This window comes from Penaeus japonicus, unplaced genomic scaffold, assembly GCF_977035675.1.
Source record: "Penaeus japonicus unplaced genomic scaffold, GWHDUDI00000001_assembly GWHDUDI00000019, whole genome shotgun sequence".
Lineage (NCBI taxonomy): Eukaryota > Metazoa > Arthropoda > Malacostraca > Decapoda > Penaeidae > Penaeus > Penaeus japonicus.
In genome coordinates, this window is record NW_028234421.1 from 6,454,665 (window position 1) to 6,467,164 (window position 12,500).

Genomic DNA, 12,500 nt, shown 5'->3' on the forward strand with positions numbered 1-12,500 from the left:
TTTGGCATAGAATCAGTTACTAAACCAGCTTATTGTTTAATGTCATAGCCATCACCAAAGTGCATTGTGCCAAAGCATAGATATTGTTTGCTTTATTCATAATCTATTTCAAGTAACAGAGTGATGTATGTTGTAAAAGGTGTGAATGAGAATGAGTAATTCCTGAATAGAAATACATGTGCGATGAATGTTTTAACATCACATCATTTTTACAATAATGTGTTAAGAAATTTTTTCCTCATTGCTGATGTTAGGTACGTGTGAAAATTAGAAGACAATTCAGTCTTCACTTTTGTGATTGGAATATTATTTTCTGTGAATCATCATGTTCAAGGCCTTTTTACTGGAAAGGATTGTTAAGTAATAACATGAATTGAGGTTAAATATTTTTCTCATTTTTCTGTTAGAAAATATTTTATGACACCCTGTGTAAAATCTAAATCTTCTTCAAATTTGTTTCAATAAGATGACTTTGTTGAAGAAAACATAATCCCAAATTTCTTTGATATATTAGAGATTTAATGTCTGGAGTTAATTTCATGACTTTTTAAAAATAGAGCACAGATGTAAGAAATGCTTGTACATATGTATGCTTTCTAAATACAAAGCATTTTGTAAAGAAATCTGAATATAATATAAGGCCAAATAATTTCTTTGTTAAAGTGATTAAACCATTTTACTGTTTATTTAAATTTTGTTTTAATTTTATTCAATTTTAGTAGATGTGCATGTCTCTTATTATGGCAGGGCATCTCTATCATTGATTCCTGCTCCTCTGCTGCTTCCATTTTGAAGACAAACATCTCACATTAAAAGTTGAATGTTATCACTTATTCATTAGCCCGTCCCCTTTCTTTACTGGTCTGTTGTTACATTACTGCCATTTGGTTTTGTTTGGAAACATTTTTGTGTTACAAAGCAATTCAGAAATATTCATGATAAGGGACAGAAACTGCATGACTAAAAGAGTAAGGTTTAAGTACCTAATTATTTATTTATTTATGTATATATATTACCCATTAGTTTCTCTTGATTTTAGAATTGATATTAAGTTTATAGTTTATGTGTTTTATCCAGGAACTGGTCATAAATTTTTACATTGTATTGTTAATAGATCTATGCTTTTGTAATTTAATAGATGCAGCTTTAAGATGTTTAATAAGTATTGTAAGGAAATTTTTAGTATTGCCCTGTAATGCAGATGTTGGTGTTAGGTTCCAGTGATATATTTATTAAAGCTAGTGTTCATACACTTGGTGACTTTATTTTTCTGATTAATATAATGGATGACTAGAAGAATTTGCAGGACTGTAGGGTCTTATCTGAGTCAGATAAGTGTAATGCATTGTTTTTTTTTAATGATTATATATCATGCCCTCATTCAAAAGTTATGATAGTAAAAGACTTAATGTTTGAAGATTATTGACTGTCCTCCTAACATTGTTTTTGAAATTATGTGAAATATGTCTTTGTTATTTTCACATATAGAAGTAACATACACATGGCTATTTGTACTATCCATTATGATATTATGAGCACATTAAAAGTAAGTCCTGTTTATGACCTATTGTAAAATTTGATTAGAAATTATTTGTAAATGAGTCAAGGGGTATTAATAAAAAAAACAACTTTATTCAGTCTGGAGGAGCTTGCATTTAATGAAAAGAAAAAAGTTGCTAATTAATATGGTCCTTTTTTGTGGTAATAAGTTGACATAACAGTGAAGTCTTATTATCTTCTTTTTTTTTTATTAGAATTGCAGTGTCTATAATCATATGGTTAGCAAATGATGTCTTGGGCAATAATTCTTAAAAAGTGAATTTTTATCTGTATTTGTATGATATAGGTCACTATTAAAGCTCTGATATTAGGAGGACTCTCACAGTCTGTAATAATGAGAGAATTTGGCCTTTTTACGATGAGCAGAATCGATACCAGATCAAAGTTTACTTCACAGATATTCAAGATCTGTGAGGACCTGGTAGACGTTACCAGAATTCTTGAATTCTAAAATATTTTCTGTCTGATGGGATTTATAGTTATGAAAAAAGTAGGATTTCAATTTTAAAAGTAAATTGTTGTACATCTCTTTACCCGCTGAGTATCAGACTGCCTCTAGGAAGGATTGTTTTCTGATTTTTCATAGTAGCAGGATTTTAGCCTCTCCATTTGTAATTAGTCGGTCTTTTCCTTTCCTGTAAACGTAGCTGCACTGCTGGGTGTGTGCAAAAAAGGCAGCTGCAGTTTATGGGATTGAGGAACGGATGTTATTTGTGATGTTAGTGTTTTACTCTGTCATGTGAAGAATTTGATTTTTTTTCCATTGAAAGATGAAAAATAAAATATGTATTAAAACATCATTTTTAAAATATGTCAGTATTTTTTTTTTTTCTCTTGCCTTTATTTTTCGAAACATAGAATTATATGATTTACATACTCTGACTCATTATGAGGTTATGATGTAATATGAATTACATTTTACATATGCTAAACATATTTTACAGAGACTTATTTTAGAATTTGATCAATGGTAGATTTTAATGTAGATTTTGAAAAGTAGATAGGTTGAGAAAAACAGAATGTTATTCACTGAGTACTGAGTGCTGTGCAACAAAATTATAAGCATAGCACTTTCTCTCTCTCTCTCTCTCTCTCTCTCTCTCTCTCTCTCTCTCTCTCTCTCTCTCTCTCTCTCTCTCTCTCTCTCTCTCTCTCTCTCTCTCTCTCTCTCTCTCTCTCTCTCCCCTCTCTCTCTCTCTCTCTCTCTCTCTCTCTCTCATTCTCTCTCTCATTCTCTCTCTCATTCTCTCTCTCATTCTCTCTCTCTCTCTCTCTCATTCTCTCTCTCATTCTCTCTCTCTCTCTCTCTCTCTCTCTCTCTCTCTCTCTCTCTCTCTCTCTCTCTCTCTCTCTCTCTCTCTCTCTCTCTCTCTCTCTCTCTCTCTCTCTCTCTCTCTCTCTCTCTCTCTCTCTCTCTCTCTCTCTCTCTCTCTCTCTCTCTCTTTTCTCTCTCTCTTTTCTCTCTCTTTCTTTTCTCTCTCTCTCTTTTCTCTCTCTCTTTTCTCTCTCTCTTTTCTCTCTTTCTCTCTTTTCTCTCTTTCTCTCTTTTCTCTCTTTTCTCTCTTTTCTCTCTTTTCTCTCTTTCTCTCTTTCTCTCTTTCTCTCTTTTCTCTCTTTTCTCTCTTTTCTCTCTTTTCTCTCTTTTCTCTCTTTTCTCTCTTTTCTCTCTTTTCTCTCTTTTCTCTCTCTCTCTTTCTCTCTTTTCTCTCTTTCTCTCTCTCTTTTCTCTCTCTCTCTCTCTTTCTCTCTCTTTCTCTCTTTCTCTCTTTTCTCTCTTTCTCTCTTTCTCTCTCTCTCTCTCTCTCTCTCTCTCTCTCTCTCTCTCTCTCTCTCTCTCTCTCTCTCTCTCTCTCTCTCTCTCTCTCTCTCTCTCTCTCTCTCTCTCTCTCTCTCTCTCTCTCTCTCTCCATTTCTTTTCTTTGTCTTTTTCATTTTCTTTTTTTTCATGCACACACAAATACAATAATAACACAAACACTTGCATGCCAAATAATATTTTTCATGAAATCCTAATCTGCTTTTGATAGTAGTACTTAACTAGTGTAATATGCAAATGAAACTTGTAAGATATAATTGAACCATAGTATTGTGCTCTAAAGAGCTTGAATAGTAGTATGCTGGAGGGCCCTTGTTTTTAACATTTCTAATAAAATTGTTGTACATAAGGTTGTAAATTAAGATAATCCAGGAAGCTTTTTAAAGTTGTTAACCTTTTGATGATCATCTCAGGATGGGTAGCAGCATGGGGTACTACACAGCAAGCGGCATGCCAGGCGGTGGTGTATACCAGACAGTGGGGGGCATGCAAGGTATGTCTGCAGGGATGTATGGGACCCCACAAGGCCCCACGGCAGCGGGTCACACTGCTACTGTCTCCTACAGGGCACCAACACCCCCACAGACACCTAGTACACAGGCAAGTCAAGCTGAGGATACGAGTGAGGTTGTATGATAGGTACCAGCAAGGTGATAGATGGATTGGACTACGTGAAATTTATTGAAGGATAACGCTTTCGAGAGGAAAGATGAAAGTGGTATCAACTGATCAGACCGTCTATTTTAAAGCAAGATCAGAACTAATCACTAATTGGTTATTTGTGACTTACAACCTTACAACTCGAACTGACTTCCTAACAAGAAGTAGAAGTAAAATTATTACTTTGGACGTTGCACCTTAGTCTTAGTGACGGCCACCACCACCACCTGTTGCTATGGCCATCATCCAATCTTGCTCTTTACACCGAGAGCAGGAAATCTGTCCGCAAACCTTGTCCTTGATGCTTCTGTAATTATTTGTTGTACCTTTTTTCGAAAAAGGAAAATCCCTAATTTCCTTTTTTCCTGCTGATATGATTCTAGGTGAATCTGTATCTGTCTCTAAATGTCATCTTTCTTTACTGTTTATTTTCAAACTAGGTGTTAGATATTAGTGATAATGAACTCATTAATCCTTTCCTATGTATATATTTTTACTGAAAGAAAATTAGTTCGTATTTAAGCCACTGCAAGCATAGATAAACACATTTCAGATTTTTAAATCTTCCAAAAACCCTAGTTTGAAAATTTAAATGAGTCAGCAAATTGAGATACAGGTAATGTTTCACTTTACAAGATCAGAAGCTGTGTGGGTATTAGCAATAAGATATGAACATTACTTTGTAAATCAGTGAGTAGACAACTAGTCTCTTATTACTCCCAACTGAACACTTCTTTCTCAAGTTTATATTCTTCAGAACTTGATATTTTTTTCACTCTTGGTTTAATCTTTTTAAGTGATGGTTTATGTGTTCTTATAACCATCATTGCTATATATATATATATATATATATATATATATATATATATATATATATATATATATATATATATATATATATATATATATATATATATTATATATATATATATATATATATATATATATTTCTATGTATATATATATATATATATATATATATATATATATATATATATATATATATATGCACACACACACACACACACACACACACACACACACACACACACACACACACACACACACACACACACACACACACACACACACACACACACACACACACACACACACACACACACACACACACACACACACACACACACACACACACACACTCACACTCACACTTTATTTAGCCATTGAGTTATTCCTTATTATTTTCTAAATTCACGTATCTTTGTAGATATATAAGTACATAGCTATGACTTTGGTGTGATTCATAAACATTTTTGTATAGAATATTAAACCAAACATTGATGCATGTCAAGTATGCAGTAAGTGTTTAAATGAGTATCTTCTGACGTTACCGATTGAGCCATCCCAGCACACATCCATTGGAGTCTTTGCTCTTTGGAAGGATTAGTCTTTGAGAAAGAGCTTTGCCTGCACCAATGCCTGTAGATGAGGAGCAAAAGAAAATCAGGTTATTTATTATGATTCTTGTTCGTTTTTACGTGTAACAGCAATCTGACGGTGCTTCTAAAGGGATATTGTTTTCTTTAGTAGGGGAAGTTGCTTGATTATCTAAGATTATCTAATATGTTAGCAATCAAGGATAGATACCAGTGGTTGTAAAAAGGAAAGAGTAGTGGAAGTGAGAGATATACTTGCTTTCCCATGGATGTTGGTCTGAGCGAAGGGTAGGGGAAGTAATAGCTATACTTGCTTTCCCATGGATGTTGGTTTGAGGGAAGGGTAGGGGAAGTAATAGATATACTTGCTTCACAATGAATTATAAGACTGTAAGCCTGCTTCCATATAGACTTGGGTTTGAGGGAAGGGTAAAGGGGGTGAAAGCTATATGCCCGTTTCCCCATGGATTTGGGTTTAAGCAGTTGCATGAGACACTTTATGTCAAGATCATTTAACCCATTGCGGTCCTGACGACCTAACTGGTTGTTAGGACAGGCAGTCTACAACATTTTGAAGCACCGGCAAAAAATTTGAGGAATGGGAAAAGTGATTTCTCCACCCTCTGGGTAGTGCAGAATAGCCCAAACAATATTTTAATCCATCATAAGATGCAGGCTTAGGCTGACTTTGAAACCCTGTAGCTCTGAAACTAGCGCTGTTACAGCCATAATACTTCATGACTGTGTGGGCGCTTCAACTGTGAGCAGATCCCGATGTAACGTCATGTATGCATTGACACCCATCTTTTAGGCTTAATTGGTGCTGTCATGTATGTTGTGACACCCTTACTTAATGGGTTAATTCATTACCAATTGGCTCCGCCTGGACATTTCAAACTGTGCAGGCCTAATGCTGCGGGTTTTTTGCCCACTGAGCATTCACCAGGAGCATTCAGAAGATGGTCAGCGTCCAATTCTCCCCAACTATTGGCTAGTTTTCAACAACAACGACAGTACTACCTTTTTGTCATGGACAATTAAACCTGTATTTGCTCTTTTGTTTCTCAAACATCTGGAGCTATTCTGGGCATAAAAGTTTGTGAAACAGTCATCAAACCTAACATGTCCAACTAAAGTGAAGAAAATGAGAAAATAGGTTGCAATGGCTTAATATTTTGATTGATTCCCATCCCCATCCACAATCTTGAAGGCAGTCTCCTGGATCTATCTTGCTTTCGCTCCTCATCATGAGTTGTTATTCTTCAATGGCTGCAGTCTGGACATCTGAGTACTAGCTGGTTAGCTTCATTACATTCAGATGGACAATGGGTAAGATGTGATCATCCCATATACGTCAAGATTTTCATATTTTCCTTATAAAAGTGAGATATTTTTTCACAAAAATTGACAGTTCTGGAGAGCTGTAAGATTAAGATCAAAATTGTAAATGTGCTGCAAACATGTCCCAAAGACTGTCTCTCTGAATTAACCGATTACGGACGGGGTGCCCAACGACCTAACTGGTCGTCAGGGCAGGTGGTTTACAACACTAGCGGCACCAGCTAAAAATTAGAGAGACAGGGGAAGGGTCAACATATTGTATGGCTGAATGGTGATGGAAAGAACATAAAAGTGTTTACCAATACAATGAAATAAGATGAATAGTGTTACAAGAATGATAATAATGATGATAATAGAATCTACATTTTAGACGGATGATAACAAATGACGCAAATGGTGACTCTCCACTGCAATAGAGTTTCCTCTTATCTTTTATACCTCGATCTTTAGGTGTTTGAAATGGGCTTAGTAAATAAGATCATATTCATTGGTAGAGCTTTTGAATTAGATATAAGAAGTGTTTTTTGCTTCCTCTCTACTAGGTTTACCAAATATATACTATATGTGTGTAAGGTGAGCCATTTAATAGGTTGTAGATCCAGAAAGATGCTAACATTTAAACTTGAGGTGTCATTGCAGATATAGATGTATTTCCATCTTTGTCATTGTGTTTTATATGTACATGCACAGTTTATGGGTATGCATGTGTAATTAGTACAATTATATCAAATCCTGTCTCACAGTATTCTTCAGATTATGCAGTAGATAAATATGTAAAACAGATAATTAATGATAGACTTCAGGATATTGCTAGATAGTTAAGAACAAGCATTATTTGTTTTATCTAGTTGCATTCTGTGTTTTCTGTGATCAGTGTTGTTATAAAGTAAAGATAAAGTTGGGGGGGTAGATTATAAAGTAATATACCTTTTTACATGGGAAGTCTTTCATTATGTTAGCCTCAGCTTTTTTGTTGTAAAATTATTCACAAAAGGAAGACATCTATTATGTACATAGATACCATGCATATATGATTCTATAGCAAAGAGAAACAGGATTTCTTATGAAGTGTATAAATGTCAACTTTTTTTGAAGGAGCTAATGATCACAGAACTATATGGTATTGATTATTCATCAGATGGTCTGTTGCTTTGACGTGCCTTGCTCTATGCTTTACTAGTTAAAAAGAAAATACAAAAACAAATTGTTTAAGCTAATTAACTAACTGAACAAGATTGTAAACTTAGATTTGTTTTCATAGAGTAAAGCTAAAATAATTAGGTTTGTTTGTGATTAATACCCTATTGTAGAGTGTTGCAATATAAATGCAAACTCCAGGCCACATTAGTAAAGATTTCATTTTGCTATGAATAAAACTTTTGTTATCTGATGTAGTTACTTGCAGTTAAATTCACTAAAGGATGGATGGTGTATGTTAATGTGGCTAAGAGGAATATAAAATGAGAATTCACTGTAGAATGTGCTTGTACATAAGTCAAGGTCCTCAAGTAGTTGTCTTTTTAAACTGGTGATGATGTGTTGATTTTTGTTCTTTGTAGGGCATGAGTATGAACCTGGGGTATGTGAGTGGCGGCAGTGGGGGGCCCGGGGTCGCCCCAGGGGGGGGTGTGGGAGGGCAGTATATGGCAATGGTTCCCCCCCAGCAGCCCCCCACCCCCACGTCCCACGCTCCTCCCCAGCTCTTCACAACCTTCTTTAGGCCGTCTGTACAGGTGGGTGCCCCCTTGTGCATGGGTTTAGTGTGGGATTAAGACAGATATCACTTTTTTTTTTTATATATAGTTAAAAATGCATGTTCTCTTTAGGTTAGTGGTTTCTCTCATAATATTTCAAAGCATATAATACCCTTCTAGTCTCATTAGATTTCTAGGGTATGAAAACAAAGTCTTCTTTAACCATCATTCCATTTTTTTTTTTTTCTTTTCTTTTTTTTTTCTTTTTACCAGATGATGGGTGGATCTGCTGGAACACCTCCCCCTCAGCCTGTCTTACAGTTTGGAGGAGGAGGCGCCCCACCGACAGGTCCCACAGGAGCAGTCACCCCTCACCCTCCTGTCTTTGCCAAACCTTACATAGGTCCTACTGTCCATACCATTATGCCTGGACCAATTCCTGACCAAACTTCAGTTGGCAAAGATGACAAACGTCTTGTTGCCATGACACAGAACATTGCTGGGGCTCCAACTGCACCAACAACTCAGCTCCTGGCTAGACCATACTCCATCATGCAAAGTTAGTTTTATGTAACAAACCTATTTATGTTATTCTGTCTTCCTAATCATTTCGTCATTCTAATTTTTCTGTATTTAAAAGAAAACAGAAAAAAAAAAATCTTTCTTTCATGAACGGATGTATAAATTTTCTCTAAAACTTTATCTCCCCTTTAAGGTGATATGCGGATATTTGGGGGGGCAAGCGGGCTTCCCAACACAGGTGGGATGAGTGGTGGTTGCCTTCCTGGTGGTGGGGCTCCAGCTCACATGCGAGCAGCACCCCTTCTGCTAACAGGGACACGTCCACGTCACCCAAATGCCTTCACACCCACACCCATTGCCCCTCTCAGCCTTGCAAGACCGCCAAAAGTGCGAAGACAGAGGTCTCGAACTTCGTACGTTCGTAGCACAGAAGTTATGACGCCACAGCTGTCAGTAGAGGGTCAAGAGTCTAACGACTGAGATTGTTATCCTGCTCTGCTTTAAAGCAATCATCTCCAATCAAGCTTTTACAGTGGGAAGTAAATAAAGTTCCAGCAAAATTTCATTGTAATGCTCATCACAAAATCTCATACATGTATCTCAAGGTGCTGCAGTGATGGTTGATATTTTTTTCACTTTCATTCACAATTTACTGTCAGTTGATTTATAAGTAGTAACAATGTGTAACTGTTGATTGTAGAAATCATTTCTATTTTTTTTTAATATACGAAGGCAGTGGACTGTAAAGTTCAGTCAGTGCTGTGAAAGAATTAAGGTGTAATAGTCTATGATGCGTAAGAGTTCTTTGCAAATACAGTCTATATACGTACATGGATATATGTATAATCACAGGCACACACATCCAAAGACACACATGTACACCGGCATACTCACACTCTCACATGCATATTCACACACACACACACATGCACACGACCACCCACACGCACACGACCACGCACACCCACACGCACACGACCATGCACACGCACATGCACACGCACATGCACACGCACATGCACACGCACACGCACACGCACACACACACAAACAAACAAACAAACAAACAAACAAACAAACTAACACAGTCACACACACACACACACACACACACACACACACACACACACACACACACACACACACACACACACACACACACACACACACACACACACACATGCAAATAGAAAGAAAAAATAAATTAAATAGATGAATAAATAAGTAAATAAATGGATGAAATAAATGAAAGAAAAAAAAAAGCCTGCACACACTCACAAAGACACAAACTCATGCACATGCACACGTATGTACATATACACACAGAAAGAGTGAGTGTGTGTGTGTGTGTGTGTGTGTGTGTGTGTGTGTGTGTGTGTGTGTGTGTGTGTGTGTGTGTGTGTGTGTGTGTGTGTGTGTGTGTGTGTGTGTGATCATGCACATGTGTTCGTCTGTGTGTGTGGTCATGCATGTGTGTTCTTGTGCATGTGTGTGTGTGTGTGCATTTGTTTCTGTGTGCATGTGTTTCTGTGTGCATGTGAGTGTGTGCATGTGTGGGTGTGTATATGTGTGAGTCTGTGTGTATATATATATATATGTGTATGTGTATGTATGTGTGTGTGTGTGCCTGTGTACCTATATATGTATGTATTAGTATGTATGTATGCATGTATGTATGATGAATGAATGTATGTATGTATGTATGTATGTATGTATGTATGTATGTATGTATGTGCGTATGTACGTACGTAAGTAAGTACAGTATATGCACTGAATATATTTCTCTCTCTCTCTTTTCATGGGACTGTATTTAACATCTTGTTAACTTTATTAGTTGTTAGCCTGGCATAATAATAGCAGCTTTATTTGTAAAGAGAAAATACTGTGTTTTCATTAGATTGTTACGAAATTAAGATGTAGTTAAAGATACATAGCAATTGGTGAAAAACCCGAAAATATGTATAACTTAGGAAACGGGACAGAGTGCAATGATTCAATAGTAAGTCATGAAAGTATTGTCATAAGAAGATTTTAATGCTTAGTAAGTCCTTGTGTTAGAAAGAAAGGCAAGTATCAGAGAGCTGATACTAGAAAGCAATACCCTTTAAATGGGACTTCGAATTTTAGGAAACTAATACAGTATGATAAGATGTAAGATGTGAAAAGATTTTATTATTGTTTTTTTGTAAGTAATCATTGGTTGTAAATTTTATATGTAAAACTAAGATGGTTGAGTTATAGTTGACATTTTTTGGTGAAGCTGAAATAAAACGTAAAAAATATAAATGTATGTTGTTGAGTTATACAGTAATAGGAGGTGGATAAGTCTGTAGAGATACTGATTTGAAAATTGAATATGATTGTGACCAGTAAGTGTGAATGACTTAATATAATCTGTGACACAAGCACTTAAATTATGTACCCACTGAAAAATGCTCTTTTGTAATTCATGTAGTGAACTCTTTTTACCTGTTCTGCAACCTGCCGTGCACTTTTAAAAAGGTATTTAATGATGCAGAAGTCTTTATTATTCACTATTTTTGTACAGCTATTTGAAACACCTGCCTACTGGTTGCTTTTAATAGTCATTGATCTAGTCTAAAGCTGCTGAGTTAACTGTGGAAGGTGCTGAACTGAGTTGTTTGTACTCCTGGTGTTGCTGTCATCTACGGATTAACTAAATGCTACTGTCGCTAAGAAGTAAAACCTCAAGAGTCTGGACACCTCCATAAAGTCTCCTTTCTCAGTGGAAGGCCTCAGCACAAAAACAGAATTGTCCAGTAAAGGAAAACAGGAGGAGTACTTCAGCTAAATGGTTAAACAAGGCTCACAGCTCCACATGCTTGTTGGCATGCTCAACAAAGCAGGTTACTCAAGCAGTTGTCCCAGCAGGAAAGAGCAGCTGAAACTGTCAGCTATGAGGAAAGTTGGGTCATCATCCATTCCCTCCTTCCAGGGCACAAGGTGTCATGTATCAAAATGGGACAGACTCACTGATTATTAGTGTTAAACAAGTCTTCATTAATGACTTTTGTTAACCTTAAATCATAGTACAAGGAGGGTTAAGAGGGTATTGACCAATGCTGATAATTATTAAGTCTGTTACAATTTTTTTTAAATAAGAAACAGAGAACTTTCACTTTCCAGTGTCCCAATATGTTTGTGTTTATGAAGATTTTAACCTTATTTGTGCACTTCTTTGTTATTCTTGGTAATATCATTTGACTTGTTTCTGTACTAGCCTATGTAGAAGCTTAGGCACTTGATTTAGACATTCATTTAGGAAAGTATGGTTTTATTGGCATGAATTTTTAAGGAAGTATTTGTTATGTATATTGTGGAGGATAAAAAGTCTTGTATCATTGACTGATATGAAAACAGACTAAGCTTTTATTTTTGATAGAATCACTAAAAGAAATAGCTCTTTATTGGTTAATATCCAATGAAAATAAAATCAAGAATCATGCTTGGAAATTGAAAGTCTAAATCTTGTTCCTCTTGTGTATTCTG

At 36.0% G+C, this 12,500-nt stretch overlaps 1 protein-coding gene across 5 annotated transcripts in view; it reads left to right on the top strand.

Annotated features, from left to right (window-relative positions):
• The window catches only part of LOC122248889 (R3H domain containing protein encore), a 73,506-nt gene extending 63,254 nt beyond the window's left edge, over positions 1 to 10,252 (top strand). For all 5 annotated transcript variants that reach the window (XM_086547292.1, XM_086547296.1, XM_086547295.1 and 2 more), the window contains 4 exons: positions 3,790 to 3,976; positions 8,334 to 8,507; positions 8,742 to 9,027; positions 9,184 to 10,252. In XM_086547292.1, coding sequence (XP_086403418.1) covers positions 3,790 to 3,976; positions 8,334 to 8,507; positions 8,742 to 9,027; positions 9,184 to 9,470 — 934 coding nt within the window. In that variant the 3' untranslated portion in view covers positions 9,471 to 10,252. The remainder of the gene's footprint in view (positions 1 to 3,789; positions 3,977 to 8,333; positions 8,508 to 8,741; positions 9,028 to 9,183) is intronic.
• Positions 10,253 to 12,500: the final 2,248 nt, after the last annotated feature.